General features: G+C 32.8%; 1 protein-coding gene across 1 annotated transcript; it reads left to right on the top strand.

The window, feature by feature from the left end:
* Window positions 1-19,356: 19,356 nt before the first annotated feature.
* LOC141666916 (deSI-like protein At4g17486) lies at window positions 19,357-22,633 on the top strand. The gene is made up of 3 exons (XM_074473163.1): window positions 19,357-19,751; window positions 20,610-20,897; window positions 22,057-22,633. Exons 1-3 carry the CDS (start codon window positions 19,619-19,621, stop codon window positions 22,302-22,304), a joined length of 669 nt encoding a protein of 222 aa, XP_074329264.1. The 5' UTR covers window positions 19,357-19,618; the 3' UTR covers window positions 22,305-22,633.
* The last annotated feature ends 392 nt before the right edge of the window (window positions 22,634-23,025 follow it).

Below are 23,025 nucleotides of genomic sequence, written 5' to 3' on the forward strand. Positions count from 1 at the left end.
GTAGTGAGAGGAAATTTATGTGCCCAGGAGAACGATCATGATATCCCCAGGTTCTCTTCCAGCACTTGGAAGTTACAAGTAGAAGAATTAAGAAATGAGATACCACAAGGAATTCATAATATAAAGTATATACTATATTGAAGTGATACCAAAATATACAGAAATAAAAGAAAAACAGCGATAACCAGGTATAAGAAGGATATTTTAAAATGGATTAGAAAGTGTTGGACACGTCAAAGAATTAAGGTGAATTATTGGAGGCTTAATGGATAAGGCAGACCCAGGGAATGGTTTACAAGAAGTAAATCGTGAAAGGTACCAGTGATGTTCATGGAGAAAAGGAATGAAATTATAAAAGTATGTAATGACTATCGGGAGTTTAACAAAACAACGAATAAGAAGAAGTGAGACCCTATAAAGAATTGACTATTTACAAGACCTAATTCAAAAAGTATGTTATATCCCAGAAATTAACTTAAGATCCGACCTGAGAACATATCAGGGACTACGATTGAAGTGAGTTAAGAGCATAGCAAGCTTTGGTGATATTATGTGAAATAACAAGTGTATCAGGCGACTATAAGGAATTAAGGATCATAGTGTATAAGGAGTACTTAGATAAGCAAACTGTATTTATTGATAACATCCTCAGCTACTCAAAGAATAAGGAAGTCTGCGTGGAATGCCCAAGAATTTTCTCCAAGGATCAGAAGGAAAACAACTATGCGTTAAGTTTTCAAGAATGAAATTTTGACTAGGGTTAACAAAAGCTTCTGAATTAATCCATTAACAACTACCTAAGCAAAGTCGTATGATAACAGGTGCCCTATACCGACAGGAAGAGCTGGATGTAGTTAAGACTACCAAGGAGTTAATAAACGAATTGGAAAGAGTGAAATCTGAAGTTCAAATACCTAAAGGTGATAATATGTGAATATATGAGATTACTTTTCAGCCTTAACTGATGGAAAAGAGTAAAAGATGTTTAAATGTTTGGAAACCAAGTTGAAAACGAGCACCACCTATTATCCTTAAGCAGAGAATCCAAGTACGAAAGTAATTCAGGAAATGTAAGATATGTTGAGAGGTTGAGTTTTAAGAAAACACTGGAATGATCATTTATCAGCAATGTCAGCTTCGGAATGCCACCTTACCAAGCTTCATGTAAACGCAAGTATAGGTCCCCATTTTTATTGAGATAAAGTGGGAGAAAGAAAGTTGTCAAATTTCAAGTTAATTCAGCACACCAAGAGCGTAGTAATATTGATTAACGCAGCTCGGAGTAGACAAAAAAAGAAGGCAAAATTGTATCGCGAGAGAATATGAGTATAGAAATAGGACCAGTAGTGTTAGTATAAGTTTCATCTTGAAAGAGGATGGATAAGTCTAAGTAGAAGGGACAGCTTAAGTCCTAAAATTAGTAAACCATTCTGGAAGTATTGATAAATATAGATGCAGTTGTTCATGAGTTCATGTTACCGTCACAACAGTGTGTATATATAATGTGTTTGGCCTGTCAAAAATTAAAGCGATAAGTATTTGATTTGAAATAAGTGATTGATCAGGAGCCAATGGGACTCTTGTCCAAGTGTGTTTTGTGTACAGTGATCAATCCAAATTCTTGATCCTTAAAAACGAGTCATTAGAAATGAGTATATATCTATAGTAAGTACATTTGAAATCCTCGAATGGAAGAGTCTACTTGGAAACTAGAGTCAGATATGCTTGACGAATATCCTCACTTGTGTAACTAAACCAGATTCTGAGGACAGAATCTTTTTAAGGGGGGAAGGATATAACGACTCGCGTATTTTTGAATTATTTAAATATGTAATTATGGAATTATTAGATAAATAAAATATGTGTATTGGTTTTGACCGCTATGTGTTGTCTGATTATTATCTATGTGTGATTTATGGTGTATCGGGTTGTCCGCGTGGTTAATTAAGGAATGGTATTGAATTGTTTCACTTTTAAAAGTGGATTTAATGCAAATTTATTTGTATAAATATTAGAAATGTTTCTGAAATTGTTTTTATGGTTTTATAATTATAATAATTATTTTTAGGATTTTATAAAATTGAGAAATCAATATTTTATTAATTATTTATCCTTGAATGATTTTCTAATTGCTTTTATTTGTAAAATCCATACTTAATTCTAGAATTCTTCAAAGATTATGAAACTCATATTTATTTAAGTTTGGAATATTCCGAGAATTTTAAAATTATTTTGGAAATTTTCGGGATTAATTTCACGCGCTCCTTGTTTCGCTTTATTGATAAAAGCATATATAAAGTGCATTTTAAAAATCATTTTAAAATTCCAAAATTCATGTTTTTATTAACTTCGGGATATTTGTAATATTTTAAGACTATTTTCATGATTTTCTGAATCTGTTTCAAGTACACCTCAGTTCGTTAACTGTGAAATACGGGTATGAATTACGTTTCGGAAATTATTTTAAAATTACGAAATTTATGTTTTTGTAAATTTCGGGATATTTATGACATTTAAGATTGTTTTCATAATTTTCTAAAATTGTTTCGCATGCACCTTTGTCCGTTAGTTTTGAATTTCAGGATTAACCGGGTCTCGAAATCTTCAATATACGTATTTAAATTACAAGAATTGTACTACTAGTTGTACTACAATATGTACTGCAGTGATTGTACATCATACAAAAAAAATAATAAAAATAGAAAAACCACAGCACAAATACACGAACACAGTCCCTGTTCGTTAGTTGGACTCTCTCTTTCGGGTTTTAATCCCTCGGGTCAGGATTTTATATTTTTTTTTCCTTTCGTCATCCGGTGCCGCCTGTTCCTTGGTAACTGTTGCTCGATTTTGGTCCTTGCTTTCATCTGTTGTATGGTCATATGTTGTGATTCTGTTTTCACTTCCATATATATATATATATATATATATATATATATATATATATATATATATGTGTGCGTATATATGTGTGTGTGAAGCCTGTGGTGTCTGAGCCACCCCTGCTCGCTGCCCCTTCCCCTTATTCCGGCGAAGGAGGTGGTGGCGTAGTTGGGCTGCGGTTGTGTGCTGTTACGCGCTATGCGCGCGTGTGTGTGCTTCACAGTGTGATTATTGTTGTTCTGCGTTGCAATTCCAAGTTCTTATTTGATTTAAATAATAAATAACATACGATTGAAACTTCCTTGATTTGCATATTTTAAGTTCTTATTATTCGGAAATAAATTTTGAAATATATCGGTGGAATTATTGCGTTGGAAACCCAGGATTTAATCGGGCACCCGCAAAATTTCGCCGCCGTCGGCGATGAGCCTCGGCGAGCCGACGGTGGACGGTGATGAATTTATTCTGAGTCCTAATACGAATAAAAATATAAAATGCGAATAAGAGTAATAGTTAAATAACATCGGTGATTGGGATTCGTGCAATTAGATTGTGATTTGGATTGTCATTGTAGTTGTTGTGAATTGATTTGACGTCGATATTGTGTTCGACGGGTAGTCCAATAAACAAAGGAGGCGCTGCCCGATTTCCGGGAAACTGAATTACGTAAATAAGGGAACGTATTTGATGATTATCGGGACGTCGAGTGACTATATATATATGTGTGTATGTGTTTATAAGAATTTTTGTTACATGATGTGATGAAATATTTTGCCTAATCGATGACCCTGATTTCTTAAAATAAAGAGTATATGTATTTTCCGAAAACGAACATCAAACCAATCTTTAAGATGTAAACCCTATTTGTTGCGTATGTTATTACAATATTCATAATTATGAGTCGGATTTGAATATCGTTGGGTAAGAATTAGTATCGAGGATATGTCAAGCATACCTGGACGTCTAACATAGGGTATTTCGACCCTGTAGGTTATAGTCGGGAACCTGAAAGTGGACGATGGACTAAAAATAACCTAGTGGTCAGTCGACGAGCTCAGTAGAGTTTCAACATAAAGACCTGAGTGTCGAAGTCGAATCCGATGGGATCTAGTGATTGGACGTTAAAGCCTGAGCGACAGAGTTGGCTCAGAGTTGATCAGTAATAGTTGTAAAGCCTTGTAAGGCAAGTATTTCTGAACTTTTCTTCAAGATATATTAACAATATTTTCGAACTGTTTCATAACATGTCGCTAATTACCAAAGTAACTCCTATTTTATATTACAAGTGCTTTAAACTATTAAACCTTGAACCCTAATTTTTGATCTTGAGCCGTAAGCCTTATTCTTTGAAAAACATCCTTAGTGGATCCTCAGATACAAACCACACAAATATGATACTATTTCCCAAATGTTTAACTACCAAACACCAAACACCAGAAGAAAATGGTTTGAAAACACAAAAACTTTTATACCCCAATCATTCTTAGTAACATCAAAGAACCCTATCCTGAAAAAAATCATTACTGGTTTGATACCTGACCCTTGTACAAACTGACAACCGTTTCTTATACATACCCTGATATACCCTTGAGATATCCATGAGTTTTCTTATGTTTTTATGCAAATGTTTAACACCATCGATTATGATCTTGTTTTATTGAATCATATTGTTATCATATTGAACTGCTTTAGGATTGGATAGTTTTTATATATGTGGACCAGATTCATGGTCAGACCATATTAGTGGTCAAGTTAGGCCAATGTGTGCCTTGGATCCAGTAATTAGAGCAGTGTTGTGTGCTTGCTCGGGGTTAGTGCGTGACTGATCAGCAGCCTAACCTTGGTTTTTAAAACTTAAAATGAATATCTAATTCTAATGATGAGTTAAAAAGCAACTTGATTCCTTTGAATCATTTCAATTGATCATTGTTTAACCTCAGTTATCACTATTATGACTTGCTGAGCTAGTTAGCTCACCCTTGCGAATCTTTTATATATTTTACAGTTGAAAAGAATGTGGATGATAGTGAAGTTCCTCAGTCCAAAGTGCGGGCTAAGGTTCCAGGGAGTTGAATCAAGCTAGCAGAAGCTTCATGCGGTATAGAGATAGTCAGATTGTAAGAATGATTTTATTATCAATTGTAAGTTAAATTAGTTGGGATTTGGTACGTTGTAATAAAAGTTAAGGTTGTGGCTTGTTTTCATACTTTAACCTGTTGCGATCCGTGGTTTTGTGAAGCAGGGTCATTATAAATAATATTTCTTATACAGGTTGATATATTGTATTTGCATTGTGGACCCCAAACTTCTGACCCAGGTTTGGAGGGTGCCACATTCCTGCCCTTTGTTTCTTTGATCTCCTTGATAGAGAAGGAGTTTCATGAGCAGCATCAGAACTTGAAGTTCTTTTTCTCTTCAAAATATCAAAATTTTCAGCTTCAGTTTCTTTCTGAGAAGTTTCCTTTTCAGCTGCTATAGTCACAGGTTCCGATGCATGAACCTGGACTTGCTCCCCTTCATTATCAGATTCATCCCTAGGAATCATCCTTCTTCTCCTTGGTGGAGATTTAGGAACCGATTTTTCTCTTTTAGGCCTGGAGGATGAAGTTCTGATGGTAGGTACTAATGGTTGAGGTTGAGATGAATGAGCTGGCTGGAAATATGTTCTGATGGTAGGTTGAGTTGGTTGTGGTTGAGAAGTGGTAGGTGGTTGATTTTTTGTAGGTGCTGATGGAGGTTGGGATAGTTATACATCAGGATATATAGCAGCATAGGTGGCTGGATCAGAATTTACTAAGACTTGTTTGACTGACTGTGGAATTAGGAGGGGTCTTAGTACAGCCTTCTTATTATCAGTAGATAATAATTCAGTGAAATCCCTTTTAATAAGTTTAAAAGGTTCAATCAACTCACTAGCTAGTTGAGCCTTATCAGGACTACAAAAACTGTAAATAAGTTGGCAAAATCTAGCAAAATATACAGTATATTTGTCCTCTTGCATCCTATCCCCAATAAATCCTAGCACAACACTAGCATAATCAAAATGAGTTTGATTAATGAGAGCATACCCGATTTGCTGACTCAGGATTGGGATTGCATCAAAATTGGAGCACTTGTTGGCAAAGGCCTTGGTGATGCAGTCAAAGAAAAAACTCCACTCCCTCCTGATGTGGGGTCTCTTCAATTGCCCCAACTTTGCCAAAGACCTTTCATAACCCAGATTTGCCATCATTTGCTGAAGGGCCGGCTCCTCAACTGTTGAACTGTAAACACAGTTTTCTGGCAAATGTAGTGCTTGTCGAACAGTTGACAAAGCCACCACATGCTCATTTGCCCCTGTTGTAAAGATAATACCTGGGGACCCATTTGCACCACCATCATCATACACACCACTCCTCCAAAACTCCAACACTTGAGTTCCTGAGATTGCTTCTGGTTGGGTCAAAGCATACCCAATCTCACTTCGAGATAGAAAATCTTGGATGAAGTGAAGTTCTGATGGAGCTTCATCCTTGCTAAGAATAGCCATATAGTTGTTGGGAACAAACTTGGCTCCATTGAAAATGATATCTTTTGGTGCCATTTTTGTAGAGAAATAAGTAAGAAAATGTGTGTTTGCAAAGTGTTTGATAAAATGCCTATGAAAAATAGAGCTTCAGAGAATATTAGAAAGAGAGAGAAAATAATAGAGATAAGAAAAGAATTAGAAAGTAGGTAAAAGATTGTAAAATCTTTTAACTTCCATATATACTCTCTCCACTCAACAACTCTTTTTGGAAGTAAAACAGACACATTACACCTGTCAGCCAGTAAATAGTTAAAGCAGTAGTTGGTGGGCACGAGAAATAAGCAGTAATTATTGTGCACATGCAGTTATGAAGGCAAACACGTTTCCCACTAACCAAATGATTATGATTGTTTTATCTCACTTAATTATTTTTAGATAAAATATGACTGTTACAGTAAAACCACAAATAAGTCAAGTAATTAAATAATGTCACATAAGCATCAGAATCTCCATCAGGATTTGTATCAGAACTTGACTATTATCAGAATTTAATGGTCATCAGAACATGGCTTCTGTACTCAAAAAGTGAATGTCTGTTTCTGTGATTCTTCATACAAATACTGACTGATTTCTTCAGAGTTTAATCATCAGAACTTTCATCAGAACTTTTCCTCAGAATTTATCCAAAAAATACTTAACTGTTTGTCAAAAACAACTTAATCACCACAGTAATTTTCATCATTCATATGGAGTGAGAGGGTGTGCATTTGCAAATTATCAGATAAAGATTAAAGTCTGATAAACTTCAGTATATCTTAGAAATAAGGCATAACTAAGAAAAGTGCTTAAAATCTGTCTTTAATTTTGAGGTCTACTATAGAATAAATTTATGCAAGAGTCCACCTCAACTGTTTGTGCTCATTTTATGCATCTTTTGACATTCTTTTTACAGTGGCTTCTCAGTGTAAGTGAGTCACAACTGCTATCAGAATTTATGCTATTATCAGAGTATTTCTCCAGTAATCAGAGAATGTGAAAAGTCACCAAGAAAAATTTATTTGCTTTTCTAATGCATATTACTTAATACCAGCAATGCACTTGGGTCTTTCCTTTCACATATTTACTCTAGATTTTAAAGGAGTACCTGACTTAAATTTCTTTTCTTCTCTTTTCTTCAGATAAGTGAGGCTTATCAAGCATGTAGTTCATCCTTAAGATTTACTGACATCAGAATTTGACAGATAAGAAGCAAGAATCTAGTTTGTGACTTAGTAGTAAGATACATAAAGTAAATTTAACTAAGCTCAAAATCAGAATTTGCTTGTGTAAATGAATTTAAACATAAATAACTAATTCAAACATGGGATTTCTAGTATGTTAAAGACTACTAGGTTAACATCTAGCACAGTAATCCTCATTGGATTAAATAGTCACAGAACATTCAAAACACTATTAGAGTATATAGAATCACATCAGATAACAATCAGTATTTAATATATTACAGTTTAAGCACAGATTATATAGAGATAAGACAATCTGTAAACACTGATCATAAAGTCTGATGCATGAGAACAAAAACTAAGCAGATTTTGAGAAACCATTCCAAGTTCATTTACCAGTCTTGTAAAAGTAGCTTCACATAGTGGTTTTGTGAAGATATCTGCTAGTTGTTGATCTGTTGGAACAAAATGCAATTCCATTGTACCTTCCATCACATGTTCCCTTATGAAATGGTACATAATGCTGATGTGCTTTGTCATTGAGTGTTGAACTGGATTACCTGTCATAGCAATAACACTTTGATTATTACAGTAAATGGGTATTTTAGAAAATTCTAACCCATAGTCCAGTAACTGATTCTTCATCCAAAGAATCTGTGCACAACAGCTTCCTGCAGTAATATATTCTGCTTCGGCAGTTGATGTGGAAATTGATTTATGTTTCTTGCTAAACCAAGAAACCAATCTGCCTCCAAGAAATTGGCAGCTTCCACTAGTGCTTTTCCTGTCTATTTTACATCCTGCAAAATCTGTATCTGAGTAACCTATTAGCTTAAAATCTGATTCTCTAGGATACCACAATCCTAGATCAGCTGTACCCTTGAGGTACTTGAAAATTCTGTTCACAACTATTAGATGAGGTTCTCTTGGATCAGCCTGAAATCTTGCACAAAGACAGGTAGCATACATGATATCAGGTCTACTTGCAGTTAAATAGAGTAAAGAGCCAATCATACCTCTGTAGTTAGTAATATCTACTGGTTCTTCAGTATCTTTATCTAACTTGGTTGCAGTGGCCATGGGAGTGGATGCAGTTGAATAGTCTTGCATTCCAAATTTCTTGAGTAAATTTCTGGTGTACTTGGATTGATTTATGAAAGTACCTTCTTCATTGTGATTGACTTGAAGTCCCAGAAAATAGCTAAGTTCTCCCATCATACTCATTTGATATCTTGACTGCATTAGATTTACAAACCTTTCACAGAGTTTGGTATTTGTAGAACCAAAGATGATATCATCAACATATATCTGTGCCAAAAGTAAGTCCTTTGCATGGTTGAGGTAGAACAGTATTTTATCAATTGTACCTCTGTAAAATCCACTTTCCAGAAGAAATTGAGCTAAAGTCTCATACCATGCTCTTGGAGCTTGCTTAAGGCCATAAAGTGCTTTATCAAGTCTGTAGACATGATTAGGAAATTTTGGATCTACAAATCCTGGAGGTTGTTCAACATATACCTCTTCTTCCAATTCTCCATTGAGAAAAGCACTTTTCACATCCATTTGAAAGACTTTAAACTTCTTGTGAGCAGCATAAGCCAAAAAGTTTTTATGGCTTCCAATCTAGCAATTGGTGCAAATGTTTCATCATAATCAATACCCTCCTGTTGAGAGTAGCCTTTAGCAACCAGCCTTGCTTTGTTTCTTGCAATTATGCCATCACTGTCAGTTTTGTTTCTGAACACCCATTTTATGCCAACAATTGATCTGTTCTTTGGTCTTGGCACTAGAGTCCAGACTTTATTTCTTTTAAATTCATTTAACTCTTCCTGCATTGCTTGCACCCAATCAGCATCTTTAAGAGCTTCTTCCACTTTCTTTGGTTCAGTCTGAGCTAGAAAGGAATGATAGAGACATTCATTTGATGTTGTTGTTCTAATTCTGACACCTGCTTCAGGATCTCCAATTATTAAGTCAGGTGTATGTGCTTTAGTCCACTTCCTTGCAGATGGAAGTTGTTCTCTAGAACTGGATCCTCCCCCATAATTCATGTTGTCTCCATCAGCATTTTCTGATGCTCCCCTGTAGTTATGCTCTCTGAGACTTCATAAATTGAGTTGGATTCTTCAGGATTTGAAGAATCAGAGTTTCCAGAATTATCAGAATTTGGCTCATCAGAACTTGATGAATCAGAACTTGAAGAGCCAGTGACAGGTTCTGATGCTTCTTGAGATTCTTGAGTTGTGGTAAGATCTTCAGCTTGCTCCCCCTGAACAGGTGCATTTTCCCTTTAGTAGTTATCACAGTTTCAATGACATCAGAATTTAACCCGTTAGAACTTACAGGATCAGGATTTAAGCCATTGGAATTTACAGAATCAGAATTTAAATCTTCATTTTCAAATCTCAGTTGATCATGATCATTGAAATCTTCGAGTCCGGTAATCTTTTTATCATCAAAAGATACATTAATAGATTCCATGACAACCCTTGTTCATAAATTATAGACTCTGAAGGCTTTTGTGGAAAGTGGATATCCAACAAAAATTCCTTCATCAGCTTTTAGATCAAATTTTGACAGCTGTTCAGGATGAGTCTTAAGAAAAAAACACTTACATCCAAATACATGAGAGTATTTCAGATTTGGCTTCTTTTTCTTCACCATCTCATATGGTGTTTTTCCATGCTTGTTTATGAGTGTAGCAGTCTGTGTAAAATAAGCAGTCTGCACAGCTTCAGCCCAAAAGTAGGTTGGCAACTTTGCTTCATCAAGCATAGTTCGTGCAGCTTCAATGAGAGTCATGTTCTTTCTTTTTACAACTCCCTTTTGCTGTGGAGTTCTAGGTGCAGAAAATTCTTGTTTAATTTCATGCTCTTTGCAGAACTCTTCCATGATTGAATTCTTGAACTTCGTGCCATTATCACTTCTTATTATTTTAACAGAATCTTTGACCAATTTATCCAGCTGTCTGACATGATCAGTTAGAGTAGATGCAGTTTCATTCTTCTTGTGTAAAAAAATACACCTAAGTGTATCTTGTGAACTCATCCACTATAACCATAGCATATTTCTTCTTTGTAATGGACATGACATTGACTGGACCAAATAGATCAACATGCAGTAGGTGATAAGGCTCAAGAATTGAGGATTCAGTTTTGCTCTTGAATGAAGATTTTCTTTATTTTGCCTTTTGACATGAATCACAAAGGCCATCAGGAGCACATACTGATTTTGGCAGTCCTCTCACAAGATCTTTCTTTACTAGCTCATTTATGTTATTGAAATTTAAATGAGAGAGTCTCTTGTGCCAATTCCAGCTTTCTTCAATTGATTCTCTACTCAATAGACATATTGTAGAACCATCAGAGTTTGTTGAAAGTCTGGATTCATATATGTTACCATGCCTGTAACCTTTCAGAACCACTTTGCCTGTAGAATTACTTACAACTTCACAATGTTCTTCAAAGAAATCCAAACGATAACCTCTGTCACAGATTTGACTCGCACTTAGCAGATTGTGTTTAAATCCTGAGACAAGAGCTATTATTTCTATGATGACATTCCCAAGATTGATATTGCCATATCCCAGAGTTTTTCCCATGTTGCCATCTCCATAAGAAACTCCTGGGCCAGCTTTCTCCACAAAGTCTGATAGCAGGGCTTTATTTCCAGTCATATGTCCTGAACATCCACTATCCATAACTAGGATGTTTTTCCTATTGTCCTGCAATCACAAAGACCACTATTGGTTAGTTTTAAGGACCCAGACTTGCTTAGATCCTTTGGCCTTTTTAAGTTTGTTAGCATTTGTAGCGGATTTAATTTCAGAGTTTATACTAATATGTTGTTTATCAGATTTTATATCATACTTTGTATCCGAATTTACACTACAAGGAATTACACTAACTTTCTTCAAATAATGTTTTATTTGATAATAATCATAGTACAAACTATGATATTCCTTACAAGTATAAATGGAATGCCATAAACTACCACAATGAAAACAAGGATTTTGTGGTTTAAACCTAACAGACTGACTCTTAACTCCTGATTTAGGAGGTAAAGAGTTTATATCTTTATTTTTCCTGCAAAAAGAAGCAAGATGGTTAGATTTTCCACAGTTATAACATTTCTTTCTAGGAGCATTAGGAACAGACATATAATATTCGATGCTAACACCTTTAACTTCATAAAGCTAAATGTTTAAAAACCGAGAAATATCAACATCATAAATTAGAATGAAACATATGGGCATAAATAATCACTTTGACAATTTACCTGTGGAAAAAACGATCGCAACTTCTTTACGTAATTGTACATGCTATGTGGATTCTGATTCTCAATATCTTAAATGACGTGTCCATCCATGTGTTCTACCCCGTCCATAATTAGAATTATCCTTACTGTAGATTCGTATCAAAATTGTGGCTACGAAACTTACATTTCAGGCATGACATCAAATAGCAAACACTAATGCCTCATGTCATTACATCTTAAAATATTTAAACTTCTACAAATTGATTTTTTCATAATTTTTTATTTTCCTAAAACTTAAGACTGATAATGTGGTCAAATTTGAAACTTGGCAAATACAAACCTGCAAACAATATTTTTGACAGAACTTTTGTTGATTGGAAAGACATCAAGATAGAAGATGCAGAATTTTTAAAATAAATTGATGGTTGCGTTGTCTAACGCAGAAATTGAAGGGTTTTTAGCACATAAACGCAGCGAAAACGTAAATTTAAATCTTAAAAAAAAACTGAAACCCTCCGCAGGATCCATGCGAAAAATAATATTTAATTCGTAGTTCAGTATGTTTACCTTAAGAAGCTTTACGTTAATGGAAATATGGAGGTCTTTAATGGCGATCCAAAAATGATGAACGGAGATCCTTAGCAGCTGCTCCACAAATGTGAAGCACTCCACCGGTATCCACCAAGAAAATGATGTAATGAAGGAGGAGGAGATGGAGAGAATTAGGGTTTTGTAAATCTTTTTGGTTGAGGCAAAAATAGGGTCTATAATAGTATATTTATAGGCAAAATTTTCAGCTGAAAATTTTCCCATAAAATATTATTATTAACCCTTTATTATTCTCACTAATAATTAAAACACCTTTTAATTATTAATCCTTTTTCTAAACTCTTTAGAAATAATTCTCTCACTTGATTTAATTTCCAAAAATTAAATTCTTAATTAATAATATTAAGAACCTTTTCTTAATTAATTTATAATCAATTAAATCTCATTTAATCAATTATTAAATTTTCCAATTAATTATTTATTTCATAAATAAATAATTATCAGCCATTATTAATGAATTCCTCCACCATTAAATCATTCTCTTTTATGGTGTAACCCTGTAGGTTCAATATTAAGCCGGTAGTAGAAATAAATAATAATAAAACTATTTTATCATTATTTATATAAATTCTCTAATTCATTAAATATGATTAATTAATTAATCATATTTATTCTACATCGTGAGGGATACTTCTCAGCATATCGCGACTATCCGGATAATACGAATTCACTGCTTAGAATACCAAGAACCTATTCAGTGAGTAGTTACCGTACAATTAATTCCTTCTACCCTGCAATGTCACGATTAAATACAAGGCATGGAACTTGTGTCAAGCCTATCTTATTTAATCACTTGCTTTCCCATTCACTATGCTTAGTTCTATTTAATGTAAATTAGAAACTCCTTTCTAATTTCATTCACTCTGGCTATAGATTCCTGAACTAGCATAAGTGGATCAGCATTGAACATTCTCTTCCTTCACTGGAAGGGGTAGATCCTTTATTGATCATACACTATCTTCGTGTACAAATTCCTATACCCAGTAGAGCCCTTATAATTGTCCCTTGAGACTAATAACTAAACCAAAGCATAGTTCAGTGTACACAAGATGACTATGATGACCTCAAGTCTAAGGATACTTGTACAACTATCACAATGTGAACAACTGCTGACACGTGAGTGAACTCCATCAGTTGTTCAGCTGTGTGAGTCATGTTCAGTGAACTTATTCTATAATAATCACCTACATATTAGTTATAGTGTCACCACACAAATGTCTATGAGAACAGACATCCTTCATAATGAAGCAAGCATAGTATGTACCGATCTTTGCGGATTATTAATTACCAGTTAGTAATCCTACGACCAGAAACTATTTAAGTTTAGAGTTATCATCTTTTAGGTCTCATTATTATGATCTCATCACAATCCATAAAAAACTTTACTCTAAACTGTGGTATATCTTATTTAAACATTTAAATAGATAGAGCCCGCAATAAAAACAAAACAAGTCTTTTATTAATATCAATGAAATCAAAACAGATTACATAAAAGTTATTCCTAAATCCTCATACATGATTGGACATAGGACATATCTCTTTCAGAAATTGTAGATAGCTTCTTTTTACAACTGAAAAAATTAGGTGCTTCATTAAGGAAGGGTATTCTTTATTGAGATCAATATTTAGTTAACTTATATATAACCTGGTTTATTTCGTGACGAAGTCTTGAGAGTAACACTTTTAACTAAATAATGAGGAGCAAAAAAATTATGGCTGCCATTACATATGACATGGGTTTTTTGACAAAATATCCTATAAGTTCATTGATCATTAAAAATGCAGTGGAAAAAAAAAAGTCACCAACATCTATTAAAAGTAAGAAAGCATAAAGTAAATAAATTAAGCACGCTACACTTCACCTGACAACAATCATGTCAAAATTCATAAGTATTTACCTGTTGACGTAACATTAGTATGGTTTGAGGCGTCTTGACAACATGTCTTAACCAGAGTTGTAAAATCATCTAAATGAACTAAATTACAATTGAATCAGACATAAAATAAAAGCAAATTCAGAAAAATAGTAAGAATAGTACATTAGCCAACCGCGGTGGCATTAAAAATGTTGGGATGCACATTCTCTGAGTTTTAACTCCAAATTCTACGTTTTAGACCTAAAGAAAACAGCACACGGAAGTTACTCATTTTCCACATGGCCACAAAAAATGTAATTAAACTTTGATGATAAATCAAATCTGTAAGTGAGAATCTCGAGGATGAATTTGTTGAGGGGGGTCTATATCCGTAACTGACCCACAAATGATCAAAACATCTTTATCATCAATTTAGATTTCAAGTAATCTAAATTGAGCCGAAGGATTAAAAACAAATCTCTTTTAGAAATTTCATCAAACATGTAAATCCCATAAATAAAATTAAAAAAATTGTCTCAGTTTAAGAATTTTTACCTGATATAATATAACCTAATTCAAAAAATCTTCATCCTGCATAAATCAGTTACATTGGTACACGTTTCATCCTGCACAAATCAAACAAATTAAACAATTTACACACACATATACAAATATATATAAAAAAGAAGGCGACAAAAGTTGAGAGAAAGAAAAAAGTCTAAGAAGGAAAAAGAAAGAAATAAATATATTAATGATTTTGTATGTCTCGCCATTTTTGAAAGAATTCTGAGAAAAGATATACAATAAGTTATGATTTTAAATTTTGAAATTTGTCTAAGAATAATGATAAGATATTATTGCTATAATCAGGAAGCAATTTAGGTGTATAGATATTATTGCTATAATCAATGTTGGTTTCCATAGGTTAAGATGAATTTAAATATGAAAGATTCATGGATATATGTATAATATAAAATTTTATGTATAAAAAAATAAAATGGGTCATGGGTCATGTGTAAATTTATGGTTAAATCTTATATGGGCAATAGTGGCCTTTAAGAATATATAGATATATAGATATCATTTGAAATTTATATATTTTATATATAATTTACATATTATATATATGTGTGTGTTGGATACTGATCAAATAGAAACTAGAAACTTATACCTATTTTAATAAAATTAAGTCCATCATTACGTTACGCTCTACATTTTTAGTAAAAGATACATACAAAATACATATATATACATAAACACCAACTACTCCATTTAATTACCGATTCATCAAAATTATAAATACAATCACTAAGACTATACCATAAATTGACGACGATCTATCACAAAGTTCACCAACACTTCTGAGATCACTAATACCAAATTAACGCTCAAATCACTAATTTATCTTATACAAATTACTAATATGTGTTATGAAAATCATCAGTTTATATTATAAAAATACTAAAAACTGATACTTCGTTTTAATTATAGAGAACCATTATATCACTACCGCATATCTCACTGTCACCATTACCTCAAATCAGTTCACCGTTATCACCGTACCACAATCATAAACTCAGAAATGTGATTTCAGACGAACATATCATATTTATGACAACTTGAAATTATGAAGGAGCAATTGCCTTCTCAACCCTCCGACCATTATGTATGGCAGTTTAAAGTCATGAAAGAGCAATTGCACTCTAGTTTTACATTATGGAGTCTAAACCCTATGTAATAGGAAGTTGAAGTCTGTGTTTAATCCGTGAAAGTAATTTAATTATAGATTACTATGAGATTTAGTTAGTGTTTATCTTGAATAATTGTAGTTAAGAGTTATAGTTCTATAAATAGCTCCTCAGGTGTTTTAGTTTATAAAAAATACAATTTGATTTTTATCTCTTCTTCTCTCATCTATATCTCTGCCCTTTGTTATCCATTTTCTTCCTCAATTATATTTCTTCTTTATTGTTAATAATTACAGTGGTTCAGTTTCAAACTATTGTTAGCTAAACTTAGCTTTAGTACTTTGATATGGTATGGACGGACAAAAAATTACTTCAAGTACGTAATTTTATTTATCTGATAAATACATAAAAAAATATTATGTACAATAAAATGCATTGCTAGTACCCTTCACTTATTTCTAAAATTCATTGAAGTGATTACTTTCAAAAATAAATACTAGCAATTCATATTCTTCTTGATTTCTTTATTCGTCATTCAAATTATTGATAATAAGACCTTGATTGATGAAACTATTAATAAAATGTACTCGTAGTTCACTTCACTAGCTTTGAAAACTTCACACACTAATTTTAGATAAAAATAATTGTATGCAAATTTTTTTGTTTAAAAGTGTCCAGGTTTAAATTTTCGCACTAAGATATACGATAACTTATTAGTGGGTTCCGATGTGAAATTAGTGAATTTAATCCCTTGCAACTAGAATTGCAAATAAAAATTAACAAATTTTTACCTTAGATAGTCTTTGAATTCGTATATTATCATTTTAATTGAAATATATTATAGTTCACTAGATAATTAATTTATGGGATATTTTCATAAATATCAAAGTTTTGCAATTTTTTGGATTTTTTTTATCATTTTCTGAAAATATATACAAAAATATGTTCAGCAACTTTGTAACCATTTTACAATCATATTTGCAACTTGACTTTTAAAAAATATTTATATGTTCTACAAATTTACAAATATATTTTCAACCTAAAATGCAACATATAATGTAACCTAAAATACAACCTAAAACATACAACCTATTATACAATATCATATTTTTACAAATATTTTCGGAAAAAAATAATATTTTTACAAAAAAAAATAGTAGTTGATAAAATTACAAATAATTTTACATAAAATTGTATTTTTCATAAATTTTCTTAATTTATTATCATTAATATTGAGAGATGGGGAAAACGGAGAAGAACAAGAGAGGGGGGAGAAAAGTATATGGAGAGTCAAGTCAAAATTTTGGTCAGAATTTGAATTTTGTTTTAAATTTAAAAATACAGTCAAGGCAGAATGATATATCGGGTTTTGGATAATAAAAATTAGGAAAAATTTCGTTTTAAATTTAGAAATACAGTCAAGGCAGAATGATATATCGGGTTTTGGATAATAAAAATTAGGAAAAATCGAGTATTGGTTGTGGTTGGAATCTGAGCGACCACCGGTAGCAATCATGGCTGTTGGTGGTAGGTGGAGAAGGTTGCATAATTTTGTTTTTTAGAATGGAGTTATAAAATTTAGGAAATTATTTAATTAATCATTTGATAGATAATTTTATTGAGTGCCTTGATTGAACGCTTTTTATGTATACCATTTATGGTGGCTTGTTCGAGTGCATAATTTTGGCTTTTAGATGAAATAGTGTGTCAATTTATTTGGTTTATTTTGGCCATTTAGAGGAAAACGTGTGCCAATTTATTTGTCTTGTTTGTGTAGATTTTCTTTAGTTAGATTTTATTTTATTTTTATATATTATATGTATACAAGTATATAACCCGTGCGATTCACGATCATTTTTATCATGATATATTATAAATTATAATTTAATAATATGTTGTTTGTATGATTCGATCTTATATAACTTGAATAATAATGTTTAATATTATATTTAACGGTTCTCATTAGTTTAATTTGAAGGCTCTATATTAAGTGATCAAGGACCAACAACCAAATTTTTAATATTTCGTCTTTAATATAATATTTTATATAGATTTGTTTTCTTATTATAAATTTTTAATAACTGTATATAATTTTATTATTTTTAATATTTCTCTTTGTCTCATTTATCTTATTTTCAAGATGGTTGGAAGAGATTTAATGAGGGTTCTCATATTAGATTTTAAAGCTCAATTATCAATCAAAATATCGAATTACAAGATAATTTTTAAGGCATGCGAGATTGTCCGGAGCTTAATTTTCAGTGAGATAATATATTTTGATGAATGAAGAAATTTTCACCCTTTAAAATTATATTCTTGATATTTATTGATGAAAAAATATATATCTGCGGAAAAAAAATTGCTGTTTAACGTGCACCGTCACTCAGTCTCACAGTCTCCTTGGACAGTCTTTGAATTCGCATATTAATTTGTTTAGTTTTTGTGAACCTATTTTTTGTCTTATTAACAGCCGTTTTTTTCCATTTACAGTAGTAGTATATTTTTTAGCAGTATATTTTTTAGCTGGATATACTGAACCGCCATAATACAATCCGTGTCACACAAAAATATAATATTATATAAATAAATATATGATTATGACTCTATTTGGTATTGCAGTTAGAAAAAGTGTTATTGAAAAATCAAATCACTGTTTAGTTATATTTTTAATATATATATATATATTGATGTAAAAAATTATAAAAAATAATATTTAGATAATATTTGATGATGAAATTGCATTTGCTAAAAATATGGGAATCTTACTTTCTCCAACATAAGTTTTTACGCCAAAAAAATTTTTCAGAACAACTTTTAAATTTTACTAAACAATTTTGTAATTGATTTTCATCAAAAAACTGTTGTTGCTGACAGTAATACCAAACGCACCCTATATGTTATTATTATTTTTTTTTTGTAGAAATATAAATATTTTCATTGATAAAATCAAGAATACAATCCGTAGAGATATAATTTCCTTCATTCATCGAAGTATATCATCTAACTGAAAAATAAACAAGTGCTTCCAAAAACTTAGACAATATCTTTTTAATGTCCGATCAGATAGCTCGCAGATATGTCTCCTTAAAACCCCTCAAGAATAAAACCCAGTGATAAAAAGATTTGGGAAAAAGAGTACCCACTAAATATATATTATACAAAACTAAGTATAAACTAGAGTATAATAATTGCATGGACAATCTCGCCTATTGTAATCTGAGAGCTTGGTTAATAATTAAGCTTTAAATATAATATGATATGAAATTATTATTATTATTATTATAGCTAATTTACCTATTTTAATTTATTTTCGGAGTAGTATTTAAGAGAGATTGAGAGAGAGGGGGAGAGGGAGAGGAGAGAGATTGCCGTTGAAAGCTAGGCTGAAAATTTTCACCTTTCCTTTTCTTTAATTTTGTTTGTTATTTTCCTTCCTGCAGCTACCTTCTATGTCCCTCACCCCCCGCTCCCCCTTGTCTCTATACATACAAAACCCCCCTCATGTGTATGTATAATCTTTAAGGGAGGGGTGAAATCTTCAATCTTTTCGTTTTCTTGCCAAATCGAGAGAGAGAGAGGGAGGGAGGGAGGGAGAGGATGTTGTGTAGAATGATGCCTCGAAAAAGCAAAACAGGGAAAGTACCTGTGTATTTGAATGTATATGATCTCACCTCTATGAATGGCTATGCTTACTGGCTTGGCTTAGGTGTTTATCACTCCGGTGTTCAAGGTTCCCCCCTCACTGTGTGTTTAATTCATGCCTTTTGATTTTATTTTCTTCTGTGTAATGTTTGTTTGTCTTGAGAATTGCTGATTTGTTTATTAGATCTGATTCTTGGACCTTTTGAAATTGTTTATTATTTGATTTTGTTTCTTTTGCTCTTGTTGTGTTTAAGATTTCATATTTTACAACTGGGCTTGCTATTGTTGTGTTAAATATTCCATATTTTACAACTGGGCTGAGCTTCAAAACTTTGCCTAGTTTCTTTTGTTGTTGTTTGTTGTCCAAAAAGTTGGAGTCTTTACAGAAATAGCCTCCTGTGCTTCTCTCGAGTGATTCATATTGGGCATGCTTGATTTGGTTTGAAATGCATAGTTTGTTGGTGTAGATAGAGCTTCTTAATAGTGTTTACCCTATTTTAGCTCTATGTGAAAGCTTCAACTTGATTTCCTACCGACTCTACTTTACAATTTTTGTGTTCATTTGTTTGATTGCTCTCTGAGCCCTGGGGTTTTTTGTGGTTTACTAAGAGAATATCAGCCGAAATAACATTCTTGTATTATGTGGTTTTTTAAAGTATATAATTAAGTTATAAGTATTTTAGTTGACAGCTAAAGTCAGATGCAGGGCCGGGACTAAGCCAGTCTGTGCATGTTGTGAGAAGGGGGGGGGGAGGGTTGAGATCACAATGCTAATATTTATGAACTCCATCCCTATTTCTGTAGAAAGTCACAGTTTTAATAATTTAATATATTTTTTGGTGGGGGGGACTATGAAAAAAAGCTTTAATAACTAAATTTAGAATTCATGATTTTTTTTTATTTTTGCGTCTTTTCTTGCACTGACTTTGTTTTGGTTAAATGGTAGTTCACGGGCAAGAGTATGCATTTGGTGCTCATGAACATTCAACAACTGGTATATTCGAAGTAGAACCAAAGAAATGCCCTGGTTTTACATTCAGAAAATCGATTTTGATCGGAAGAACAGATATGGGTCAAAAGGAAGTACGCTCGTTTATGGAAAAATTAGCAGAACAGTACTCTGGAAATAGCTATAATCTCATCACAAAGAATTGTAATCACTTTTGTAATGATGCATGTCTAAAGTTGATTGGAAAGCCTATTCCTAGCTGGGTTAATCGACTTGCAAGACTTGGTAAGAACACTATCCTTATATTTCTACACGAACAAATTATCTTACACCTTGAAGGGTTCATTCAATATATGTTGCTGTATTGCTTTAGTTGTTCAAAAACCTTCTACCATGTGCTACAGGCCTTTTTAAATATTTTAAAATTTGTTAAAGCTGTGTTATAGGACTTTGGTGCCTTTCTTTGCCACTATTTAAGATTGTATACATTGCATGAAACATGTAAATTGTCTTAAAAGCAAGCAGTAGGTTTTGCATCACTTTGGCGGTCTTTTTGGATATTGTCAATTTTTGAATTGTATTACCTTAGTACTGCTGGCTTCGTCTCATCTATCACTTTTTTTTAGTTTTTTTATTTATTTAACATTTAACTTGAACTTGGTGGAATAAATTAAAGACACTACATGTTAAAGATTCTTTTTCTTCCTTTCCTTGACACTTCGTATATATTGGTGCGGTGGCAAAGCTGGTTAGGGATTTGCCAGATTATGAAATCTCGGTGCTTCTTATTCTTTTTCATTCTTATTCCACAGCTAATATGATAGAATATGGAAAATGGTTGACTGTAGCTCCATTTAGTAATATATACTTAATTAATTATGGAGACACCCATGCTTTACCTTTTGATTGGGTGGTCCTGGTAAACTTGGACCACAAAACCTGGATGGTCTATTAATTGTTGTCTACTTTTTAAGATAAGATTAAATTTAATGAGTATCTTTCACGTATAGCGGATCTTGTTGGCTGAATTTACTAAGTTTCGAATAATCTTCCTTCTTGACATCAAGTGGATTATCGATATCTTCCATGTTAAATCTGATGGGTTCATATTTTCTTCCTTTTTTATTCATGTCTATTTAGATCTGTCTTAATCTTATCAATTCTTGTTCAAGTATACGCATATAATATTAAATCATGCATGGGCAAATTATGGTTAGTACCTTGTAACCTTGTTGTTAGAGAAATTGGCACAGATAAAAACAATATTATTCAATTATATGTAGGATTCACAAACATGTCATGCAATGTCAAGATAGTCAAATAAAGACTAATACAGAGAATTGTTTAACGTAAGTTAGAAATGGAAGATTATCATGTATATCCCACTCTAGATCACTATTTTGATTCTTATTACAACCACTTTTCTCTTTGTACTTTTTTGAAGGTTTACTATGTAACTGTGTCCTACCGGCGGGTTTGAATGAGACTAAAGTCCGGCATGTTAGAGCAGAAGAGGTGGCTTGTGACAAGAAGAAACTAAGAAGTCATTCTAGTAGGTATCCAGCTTCTAATTTAGCCCCATCTTTATCATCTCGACCGTCAGGTTACTCAACCGGAGGTGGTAGACAGAAAAGTCCTCTTGCTAGTTCATCGTTGAATGTTTCTACTGTCCCCCCAACCATGAAAGTTTAGCTGCAATCATTATCTCAACCGTAGACTATATAGGATCCAGGGAGAAATTGTGAAGGTTAGGCCAAGAATTTTAAAACTATCATACTAGACTTTACTATCTGAAGTGGAAGTAGAAAATGCAACGAAAGAGTGGTTGTAATGCTTTATTTTCCTCTGACCTCTGTAAAGTATTTGGTTTTGGTATCAAAATCCTCAGTTGACTTGACAATTCTTTGGCCAGCACTTTTACCAAATCTATATGCTCACAGATTACCAAATCTATAGGGTAGTTGCCTTGTAAAACTATAATATTCTTATTTTGTAAATTGTTTGAAGCTTTTTTCCCCTCAGGATACCTGTCTTCTTTTAGGAAAATAGTCTACTGATCATGTTAAATATGTAAAAACAAGGACATCATCAGCCATACCAACATGAGACCTCATTTTGATCAACAAATTTATACCCCTTGATGGTAGTAGTACAGGGTGAGATTACAAGCGCCTACTCCAGAAACTGTAGCTGCTAAGTGTTACCCTCTGCTACAAATTAAGCGTGTTGCAGAGCAAGTCAGCTTCTATGGCTGTGAATTGCAGTGTAAGGATAGTTTCACACATTGTAATCTCGACCGGCATAGAAATGGTCGGGATCAAATTACGGTTATATCCTGTGACAAAGGACATAGCCCCTGAAATATCTGTATCTGGTTGGATTAGATTTTAGCCTCTAACCTTACCAAATCGAA

Source organism: Apium graveolens, chromosome 6, assembly GCF_009905375.1.
Source record: "Apium graveolens cultivar Ventura chromosome 6, ASM990537v1, whole genome shotgun sequence".
Lineage (NCBI taxonomy): Eukaryota > Viridiplantae > Streptophyta > Magnoliopsida > Apiales > Apiaceae > Apium > Apium graveolens.